This window comes from Vidua chalybeata, chromosome 12 (assembly GCF_026979565.1).
Source record: "Vidua chalybeata isolate OUT-0048 chromosome 12, bVidCha1 merged haplotype, whole genome shotgun sequence".
NCBI lineage: Eukaryota > Metazoa > Chordata > Aves > Passeriformes > Viduidae > Vidua > Vidua chalybeata.
The window spans coordinates 14,427,765-14,438,460 of NC_071541.1; the positions used below are offsets into that span (position 1 = coordinate 14,427,765).

Here is a 10,696-nt window from a genome sequence, read left to right on the forward strand (position 1 = left end):
CCATGTCCTGCCCGTTCCTGCCTTTCCTGCCCGTGTCCTGCCCGTGCTCTGCCTGGACCTGGCCATCTGCCCCCGGCTTTGCCCCAGCCGCGGCAGTGCCCTGCCCGGCTCAGCCGGTGCCGGAGCAAGCGGGGGGCAGTCGGGGCGGCCCCGCGGGTGCCGCTGCCCACCGGGCCGGGCCGGACCGGGGCGGGGGCCGGGGCCGGGCCGGGCGGGGGGCGGAGCGGCTCCTCTCTGCTGGGGCTGGCGGAGTGTCAGAGGCGGCGGCGGGAGGCGGTGGCAGCCGCAGCTCCGAGACAGCGGCGGCACCGGCACTGGCACCGGCTCCCGGCACAGTCCGCCGGGCCCAGGTAAGGGCTGCGGTCCCACCCTGGCGCTCCCATCGCCGTGACCTCGGTTCGCGCCGTGCCTCGGCGGTGCGTCTCCCTCTCCAGAGCCCCGGTACCGGCGGTGGAGCGGCACGGAGACCGGCGATCCCCCGCAGCCGTCGGGGCCGCGCTACGGCGGGGCTCGGAGACCGGTGCCCGGTGCCGGGGCTCCCGAAGCTGCGGGACGGGCACGGGCACCGGCACCGGCACCGGCACAGGAGGGGCCGGGGATGCGGGCGGTCAGGGTGGCACCGGGGCTGCTCCCGCCGCTCACCCTTGCCCGGCGCAAGACGCGGGGCTCCGGGAGAACGGCTTGGGCGGGGGAGGTTCTCGTCCCCCCGGTGATCCGACAGCCCCGAGTCCCGCAGGGGGCACTCAGCAGGACCCGCCACCGCAGCCCCCGGCCGGGGCTGCCCGCCGGCACCGGGGCAGGGAAACGGAGTCACCGCCCGGCCCGGCGGGGACAGACCCCGGTCCCTGCTGCTCCCCTGGGTCTTCCGTCCGGCTGTCCGGGCCGGGGAGAGCCGGGGCTTTGAGGGGGCCGTGAGTGTGCCAGGGCAGCCGGATCTCGGGGCGCGTTCGGGACGGGACGTGGGGCGGCCGCGGGGGCGGGGGCGCCGGGGGAGCGCCCCGGGGAGGCGCCTCGGCCCCGCGGGGTGTCAGGGCTGGCAGCCCTTGTGCAGGGGAGAGCTAGGGGCTCCTGGCAGAGCTCGGTGGCGGTGGGACCTCTGGGAAATTCGCGGGAGGTGGCACTGTCCCTGCGGCCCCGCAGCACTGCCGCTCTCGCACACGCCCCAGGTGTCACTCAGCCCCTGGGATGCTGGTGTCGGAGGGGTCAGAGCTCCTGGCAGGGGGTGGGAAGCGCTCCGAGCACGGAGGAGTCACGGCCCCTTCTCACCCACCTCACTCGCGATGCCAGGAGAGGCTGCCCGCAGCTGGCAGGAGCTTCTCGCCGTACCGTGGCCGTCGGGCTGGACTTGGCTCTGCCCTACTCGATGCTTCACTTCCCCGGACGTTCCCCAGAGGTTCCTGCGGGCTGTCATCTCCCCAGCACTAAACCAGTCGAGCTGAGCAGCTGTGGGAATGGTGGGAGCCCTGCTCACTGTCCATTGCGGCTCGCTGCTGGGTGGGTGGTGGTTTGCCCTTCAGAGGAGCTTGGCCTGAAGGTGCTTTTCATCTGGTGGGTCCTGTCACCTACCCAAAAGAACTGCACCACAGAGACCTGGGTTCCCAGTGCCACCGGACCCCTGTGCCAGGCTCAGCCTGCAGCTGATGGGCTCCATCAATAATCCATGTGCCTGTGGCCTCTTCCCTGCTCGAGGAAACCCCAGGTCCCTTAGAAGCATTTATTCCTGAAATAAGGCAGGGACCCTTCCCTCTCTCAACTCCAAAGTCCTTCACACTGGGGGGTCAGGGGGGTCAGGTAGGAGATGCCCTGAGACAGATGGGAACTTAGCAGCAGCAGACAGCACCTGAGAGCAGGCACTTAGGGGCATGGAGGAAGAGGAGGAGGTCTGAATGTGTCTCCTCACCCCACCCTGTTACGCTCTGTGCCACACTGCTGCCCGCAGCCCCCTGGGCATCACTGCCAGCTCTGGCTGCTTGCTGGAGGGCTCCTCCAGCACAGCCATCACCTGTCTGGGAGCAGCATGGGGGCATCAAGGGGTTCCCTCCTCCTGCTCAGGGAGAGCAGCCTCAGTACGGGCTGCAGGGAAGTGCAGGGGGGCCAGCACTCTCTGGCATCCCCCTCCCACCCTCTGTGCCCCCACAAGCACTGCTGGGCTGTGGAAGAGGCCGTGGTGCGGTCACAACATCAGCAGCTTCCCATTCCAGAGCAGCCTGAGGCTTCTGGACTGCCAAGGGGTCTCCTTCTCCCACGGTCCCTGAAATGCCAGCCCCGTGGGATTTCAGCAGTCACCTTCAAATGGGAAACATATCTCTCCTGTGATTTGGGAAAAGACAACCAGTCTCGGAGGGGACTGCATCTTCTGCCAAAACAAGGCCTGCCTGCTGCAAAAGCCTTTGATTCCCCCGCGCCTCCGTGCTTTCTGCAGAGGGAGTCAGCAAACCTGGCTCTTACTTTTACTGAAATCTCTGAATTTAGTATACAGGGAAGGAAGGGGCGGTGGTGAGAGAACAGACTCTGAAGCACCACGGCTGCCAGAACCCTGTGCGTTGCTGTGTGAGGGTGAAGCCAGTGGCGAGTCCCTGCTCCAGCCCCGGTGCCACGGACAACCCTGGGGGCAGCAGCAGGGAGGGTGGGCTCCATGGCTATGGGATGGAGATTAAAATACTGTGGCCACTGGGTGCTGTGGGCACGGTGGGCTCATGGTTGGCTGCTTTTGGCAGTGCTCTTGGCTGGAGGCTGGGGTCTGTCAGCACCCCTGATGCTGCTGCATGGGTCAGGGGCTCAGCTTGGCTCTATCTGCCCAGCCTGGCCTCCCTATGCCAGGTGACATCCCTGGCTCTTTCTCCCTCCATGATATTTTAAGGCTGTCAAGCTGTCCCCTGCAGGCTGTTCTGGCCGATGCTGCCAAAGGGGCCAGCTCTGTGCCCACCCCTATGCCAGTGTGTCCCTGGGAGTGCTGTGGGGAGGCCGGTCCCTCTGCCCCTCCATGTGCCCTGGGATCTGTGTCACTTGTGTGTGTCCTGGGGGTTCTGGGTCACTGTGGGAGCTATTGCATCTGTTCATTTTGCCTTTCTGCAGGGGATTTCTTCCTAAGGGCATCCCGTGTGGGGGGCACAGGCAGGCTCATGGCCTGGCTCTCCCGTGCAGCACTGACTGCCCCTGTCCCTGATATGCCTTGCATCCCGCAGACCCAGCAGCTTTTCCCTTTGCTTTTCCAGGTGCCGAGGGCTCTGCTGGGGTGACACGACCTCTCTCCCACAGACACCACGCTGTGCCACCCCTCACCACCCAATGCCTGGGGACTGCCTGCCCTCACCTTGACGGGTGGCAGCGGGTGACACGGGGTGGTGTGGGTCCCCCAGCCAGCACCAGCACACCCCATGGCGGTCCCCTTGGCCGCCTGGCTGGGGCTGATGCACCTGGCCACCTGTCTGGCTGCTGGGCACGGCATGGCTGGCAAGAAGGAGATCAGCATGGATGGGGACCTGGTGATTGGGGGCCTCTTTCCTGTCCATGAGAAAGGAGTGGGGAGTGAAGACTGCGGCAAGATAAACGAGCACCGGGGCATCCAGCGCCTGGAGGCCATGCTCTTCGCCCTGGACGAGATCAACAAGGATGGGAGCATCCTGCCAGGGGTGAAGCTGGGTGCTCACATCCTCGACACCTGTTCCAAGGACACCTATGCCCTAGAGCAGTCCCTTGACTTCGTCCGTGCCTCCCTTACCAGGGTGGATGGTTCCGAGCACATCTGCCCCGATGGCTCCTACGCTGTCCACGATGATGTTCCCACTGCCATCACCGGCGTCATCGGGGGCTCCTACAGTGACGTTTCCATCCAGGTACCTCCCAGGCAAGAGGGGCTTGGATGGGGCTGGGGGTTTGAAGTGAGGGAGGGGGATAAAACCTTGGCAGCAGTGCAGTGATGCCACTGCCAGTGATGCCATGGCACAGGGAAGCTCACTCATCCCTCACCGTGATGCTCTGCCCCTTTCTCCAGCGGAGAGGGAATGCTAGGCAGGCACCTGAACAAGCCATCTCTCTGTGATTGTGGGGGATGTGCCCGGGGTCCCCTTGGGGGCTGCATGAGTCCCCCAAACCTTCATTAGCCGTAGGAGCCAAGCCTCACATGGGGACAGGTGTTTATTCCTCTCCTGAGTTCAAGGTGGCAAGTGCAGCTCCTGCTGTACCAGGCAGAGCAGACCAGTGTGAGGGGGCACTGTCCCCTTTCCCCTGCGAAGGGCAGCCCGTGAGGCGCTGCAAGGGACATGCACCTCTGAAGGGCTCAGCCATAGGGCTGCCTGGCTAAGGCAGGGTGAGCTCAGAGGACAAGTGCCCCCGTGTCCCCAGTGATCCCACAGGAACAGGCACCTCAAGCTGCAGACCTGGCTGTGACCCTGGGTGGGGTGCATCTCAGTCCCCAAACCACAGCTCTGTGGACTTGGAGGTTGGTTTCAGCAGGGAGAAGAGTATCCCCTGAGGATGCAGGACTCAGCAGGACCAGCTGAGTCACAGCTAGTGGGCCACATGCTTGCTGAGATTTAATGAGTCCCCAGTGTGTGCCAGACTGTGTGCCCTGGTCCCTGGGGTCCAGCTATGGGGTAGAAGAAGCTGGGACTGCGTGTTGGAGGCAGCATCCCAGCCCACCTGGGCACTTGTCCCTTCACCTGCTGGGAACCCAGCATGTCCCCATGTCGGGTGTCAGCAGGGGCAGAATGTGGGCCAGCTGAGGAGCTCAAGGGGCACTGGATGGACATGGCAGGCTGGCAGCTCCCATGCATGGTGAGGACAGGCAGCAGCATCACTGCACTCGGGGACATTCTTGCCATTAGGGGAATTTGTCATCAAGATCATTTGTCCACGTTAATTAAGCCACGTCTCCTGCCTGGGGAGCAGTGAGATGTGGGCAGGCTTGGCAGCCCTGCTGGCACACCTGAGGCCCCCTTGCTGCCCCCAGAGCCTGGATTTTAACAGCCTCATTAGTGGGGCTTTTTTCCCCTTTGAAGCTAGCGAGGGATTCTGCTGAGTGGCTGGAAGGTGCCGGTCCCACTGAGCTTCTGATGTGGGATATGTGGGATGCGCAGGCACCAGTCCCCTGACCCTGCATGGCCCAGTTCTGCAGCATCCCCCAGCCTGGTGGGGGGACTCTGCCCCAGCTCCCAGCCCCTAGAATCCTTTCCCGCTGTGCTGTAGGGCTGCCAGGCATCCTGGCTTTCTCCTTGCTGTCAAACATCTCCCACAGGTCAACTATGGCAGACTTTCTGCTTTTGTCCCCTCTCCAGCCTCGAATTTTGGAGTGGAATGCTTGAAACACTAAAAAAAAAAAAAAAAAAAAAAAAAAAAAAAAAGAAAAAAAAAAGAAAAAAAAAAGATAAATGAGCATGTCTGAGGGCTCAGTCACTCTGTGAATGTGCCATGCATTCTTCTCCAGTCCTTCCACAGATCAGGATGCTCTGGGTAGGGTTGCTCTTCAGCTCAATGGCTGTGTTTGGGAGCATTTGGGAGGTTGTGTTTTGGGTGCAACACTGGGTACTGGGCAGGGGTCCCCCCACAGGAATGTCCCTTGCTGGCCATCCCTTCAGGCACTCACCTCTCCTCCTCCATGCAGGTGGCCAACCTGCTGCGGCTCTTCCAGATCCCACAGATCAGCTATGCCTCCACCAGTGCCAAGCTCAGTGACAAGTCCCGCTATGACTACTTTGCCCGCACTGTCCCTCCAGACTTCTACCAAGCCAAGGCCATGGCAGAGATCCTCCGCTTCTTCAACTGGACCTACGTCTCCACTGTGGCCTCAGAGGGAGACTACGGGGAGACGGGGATCGAGGCTTTCGAGCAAGAAGCCCGCATGCGCAACATCTGCATCGCCACCTCGGAGAAGGTGGGGCGCTCCATGAACAAGAAGACCTACGATGGAGTGGTCCGGGCTCTGCTGCAGAAGCCCAATGCCAGAGTGGTCGTGCTATTCACTCGAAGTGAAGATGCCCGGGAGCTGCTGGCAGCTGCCCAGAGAGCCAATGTGTCCTTCATGTGGGTGGCCAGTGATGGGTGGGGAGCCCTGGAGAGCGTGGTGGCCGGCAGCGAAGCAGTGGCGGAGGGAGCCATCACCATCGAACTGGCAGCCTATCCCATTAAGGAGTTTGCTTCCTACTTCCGTAACCTCCACCCCTACAATAACAGCCGAAATCCCTGGTTTCGGGAGTTTTGGGAGCAGAAGTTCAGATGCAGCTTCCACACACAGGACTGTAGTCGGTACTCCCTCAAGACAGGCAAGTTTGAGCCAGAGTCCAAGATCACGTTTGTGGTCAATGCAGTCTATGCCATGGCTCACTCTCTTCACAACATGCACCGGACATTGTGCCCCAACTCCACCAAGCTCTGTGATGCCATGAAGCCTGTCAATGGCAAGAGGTTTTACAAGGACTTTATACTCAATGTTAATTTTGATGGTGAGTCCAAAATGGAGATGGGGTTTGGCGGCCAAACTGGAAAGGGATGGGTGGAGGATAGGAAAGAAGGAGGCCTAGATTTGATCCAAAACCCTTCAATTCCTCCAGCCTGCCCACGCCCAGGACTGTGGTTGTCCTGAGGTGCCAACAGCCCACCATCATCCTTGGGAGGCAATCCAGGCCTTCTGTCTCCAGTGGAAATGTGTGGAGAAGCTGGCCACCAACTCTATTCTGCTACAACTGGGTGGGACTAGCCCCACCCAGCCCCAGGGATGCTCAAGAACATGGGTCCTTGCAACCGTCATGATTTATTCACATTTCAGGGATTAAACTGGAGGGATACCCTTGATCAGGGATCCATGTAGTGTGGGGTGAATTAGAAGCATGTCCTCTGTGACTTGGGCTGAGGGTGTCTTGACTACAGGAGTCACTGAGAGCCACAGAGGCTGCACAACCGCCCTCTGCCCCTGCAGAGCTGGCTGGGGCTGACGGGCTCTCAGGCAGGTGGGTAGTTCTCCACCTTTGCTTTCCTGCTCCTAACATGTGCATAGGCAGCAAGGATGGGAGTGAAGGCAGGAAATAGGTTGGACATTTGCCTGTGGCCATGGTGGGATGTGACCCTTTGGACAAGCCCTGCCTCGAGGCCTGGAATGAGTGCTCTCCTGCCCTGAGGCAGTGACTGTCTCCCCTTCTCCTCCCTGCAGCTCCATTCAGACCAGCAGACACGGAGAGCGTCGTTCGATTTGACCGCTACGGCGATGGGATCGGGCGCTACAACATCTTCAACTACCACTACGTGGACGGGCGGTATCGGTACCAGAAAGTGGGCTACTGGGCAGAGGGGCTCATGCTTGACACCAGCCTCATCCCCTGGGCTGAGACCTCTATTCCCGTGTCCCAGTGCAGCGACCCCTGCAAGAAAAATGAGATCAAGAGCATGCAGCCCGGGGACATTTGCTGCTGGATCTGCATCCCCTGCCAGCCCTACGAGTACCTGCTGGATGAGTTCACCTGCATGGACTGCGGTCTTGGTTACTGGCCCAACGAGACCCTGAATGGCTGCTACGAGCTGCCCCAAGAGTACATCCGCTGGAAAGATGTCTGGGCCATTGGTCCCGTCACTATCTCTTGCCTGGGTTTTATCTCCACCCTCTTCGTTATCGGAGTCTTCGTGAAGAACAACGACACTCCCATCGTGAAGGCCTCTGGACGAGAGCTGTGCTACATTCTGCTGACTGGGGTCCTCATGTGCTACAGCATGACCTTCATCTTCATCGCAAAGCCCTCCACCGGGGTGTGCACGCTCCGGCGCCTGGGGCTGGGCACGTCCTTCGCCGTCTGCTACTCGGCCCTCTTGACCAAGACCAATCGGATCGCCAGGATCTTCAGTGGGGTGAAGGAGGGGGTCCAGCGCCCCCGCTTCATAAGCCCAACGTCACAGGTGGTCATCTGCATGGCCCTCATCTCTTGCCAGCTGATCATCGTCATCATCTGGCTGCTGGTGGAGACCCCTGGCACGGGCAAGGAGACTGAGCCTGACAAGAGGTACATTGTCACCCTCAAGTGCAACAACCGTGACTCCAACATGCTCATTTCGCTCACCTATAATGTCCTCTTGATTGTCCTCTGCACGGTCTACGCCTTCAAGACACGGAAATGTCCCGAAAACTTCAACGAGGCCAAGTTCATTGGGTTCACCATGTACACGACCTGCATCATCTGGCTGGCCTTCCTGCCCATCTTCTACGTGACCTCCAGCGACTACCGTGTAAGAGCTGGAGCTCTGAGGGGGCTCTGACAGGGCTTGATCTAAGTGGTCCTGGAGATCTGGGCCACGCAGGGTCCATGACTAGGAGATGCATGGGCCGGGGGAAGGGTCTGCATCCACACGCCTGGTGATGGTCACCTTTGCACTGGGTAATTCAGGACCAGGTGAAGGGTCCTGAAGGACTGTGGCTGATGGGGCAATGAGTCCTGGAGAGAGGACCTGCCCCCCTCCCTCCTTTGAGAGGATGAGGATGGGAAATGGCCCTGAGACCTCCAGAGATCCCCCATAGCCATGACTATCATGGAGGAATGCTAGTCATCCTTCAGGCTGGTGACACAAAAGGATGAACAGCCCCTGGCTCATTCAGACACGACACCCCAGGGAATGAATGCCAGCCCGAGGGCCAGCCTGGTCCCTGGGCTGCCAAGCAGTGCCAGGAACTGGGTAGCATGGGGTACATCCTTGGCACGGACAACCAAACGCATTCTTGATGGGTCTTGAGGAGTTGGTGGGGGCAGTTAGTCAGGGACTTCCAGAGAGGACCTGCACCCCCAGAGAGAGTGGGCACCGGGATGGGGGAGTGCAGGCTCTGGCCCCGGGCAGTGCCACAAAGCAGCATGTTGGCAGGAGCGGGGTGTTGCAACTTGTCCCCACCAGGACAGTGCCCATACTCTGCCCATGGGTCTCCTGCAGGACCACCCCGACAGAGGGATGTGGTGTGGGGTGGAATGTCCCTGCAGGGTGCAGCCTGTGCCCTGTGGGGCTGGCCAGTGCCACGGCATGGGCTTCATCCTGCCCTGCTTGGGGCAGAGGGCTGACAGGTGGAGCACCTGATGCCCACCCCTGTCTCCAGGTCCAGACCACCACCATGTGCATCTCGGTGAGCCTCAGCGGCACCGTGGTCCTCGGCTGCCTCTTCACCCCCAAGCTCCACATCATACTCTTCCAGCCGCAGAAGAACGTGGCCAGTCACCGCGTGGGCACCGCTCGGTTCAGCGTGGCAGCAGCCAGCTCCAGCCAGTCCCACGGTGAGCACAGTGGGGCTGGGGAAGGGCTGGGGCCAGCACCCCTTTCCTGCTGGGGGGTGTGTGTGGGCACCCCAGCATGGGCTCCTGAAGAAAAGTGGGGTGTGGGGTAGGGCAAAGTGGGAAACGGGGGGGAATGGCAGATGTGTCCCCAGTGGCCCTTCCCTGTCCTCTGTCCCAATGCCTCATTTCCCAGGATAGCACAGCTGCCAGAGTGGTGCTGCTCCTGGGGGGCCCTCACTGCTCTGAGGGGACACTCCACCCCAACACAGGGGATTCAGCTGCCCCCACGTGCCCGTCACTACCTGAGGCACTCTCCCCTTTAGCTCCAGGGCATATGACCACCCTGGGCACCCTCCACCCTAACTCCCTGGGCACCACTGCCATGGCATGCTGGGCTGTGCTGCTGCCAGACCCCAACCCAGCCCTGAGTGCTGCCTTCCTCTCCAGGCTCAGCCTCGCCATACGTGCCCACGGTGTGCAATGGCCGTGAGGTGGTGGATTCCACGACGTCATCCTTGTGAAGGACGGGGGGCCAGGCTGTGGTGCTGCTACGTAGCACCGCCACTGCTTCCCCAGGGAGAGCAGTGCCCGCAGCACGGCCCACTGAGGTGCCAGGTGTAGCCAGGAGGCTCAGTCCCTGCCCCAGCACGAGCTACACATCCCACATGTCGGGTCACGGTACGTGTCAGCCTTCCCTTGCACTGAGCCACCTTACATGTACCCTGTCCTCCACACCCTGCACTGAGCCATGGTGAACATCCCCCTCCCTGAGCTGAGCCACGGTGCACGTCCCCAGCCCTCGCACTGAGCCATGGCACGTCCCTCTGTGTCACCTGCACTGAGCCATCGTGCCCCCACGCTCCCTGCACTGAGCCATGGTGAATGTCCCCCCACCCCCTGCACTGAGCCGTAGTGCACATCGCACGGACCTCGCACTGAGCTGTGGCACAAATACCCTCTCCTTGTCCCTTGCACTGAGCCCTGGTGCAGACCTGCCTGCACCGAGCCCCGGGGCACATCCCCTGCCCCTTGTCCCCAGCCCCAGTGCACTACTCCACTCCCTCTCAAGCCACATTCCACCTGCTGCTTTTGGCTTGCACCAATCCACGCTGCAGCTCCCACGCCCTCGCTGTGGTGCCACACACTGCCCCCGCCCCAAAGCCCACCTCACCTTCCCAGTGCGATGCCTTTCCCATCAGCCCCTGGGCCAAGCCTTGGACCACATCACCCTTTCCCTAGTGCTTTGTATTTTCATGTTTTCCTCCTGGTTTTGGCCTCAGGAGAGCCACCGAGCGTGGCTGGGCTGGGCCCAAGCCCCCAAATTGCTTCCCTCACTGTGTGTGGTGCTTCTCATCCCTTACTGGGAGACAGGGCAGGAGTGGGGGCAGATAAATGCCCACTGACCCCAGCCCCTGCAGAGCCTGGCGGGGCATAGGAGGCTCAGGGCAAGCAACAGGATC

At 61.4% G+C, this 10,696-nt stretch overlaps 1 protein-coding gene across 1 annotated transcript; it reads left to right on the plus strand.

Annotated features, from left to right (window-relative positions):
• Positions 1-264: 264 nt before the first annotated feature.
• Positions 265-10,668, plus strand: GRM2 (glutamate metabotropic receptor 2). Its single transcript, XM_053953571.1, has 6 exons — positions 265-350; positions 3,216-3,836; positions 5,603-6,440; positions 7,145-8,208; positions 9,062-9,236; positions 9,684-10,668. Exons 2-6 carry the CDS (start codon positions 3,378-3,380, stop codon positions 9,755-9,757), a joined length of 2,610 nt encoding a protein of 869 aa, XP_053809546.1. The 5' UTR covers positions 265-350; positions 3,216-3,377; the 3' UTR covers positions 9,758-10,668.
• The last annotated feature ends 28 nt before the right edge of the window (positions 10,669-10,696 follow it).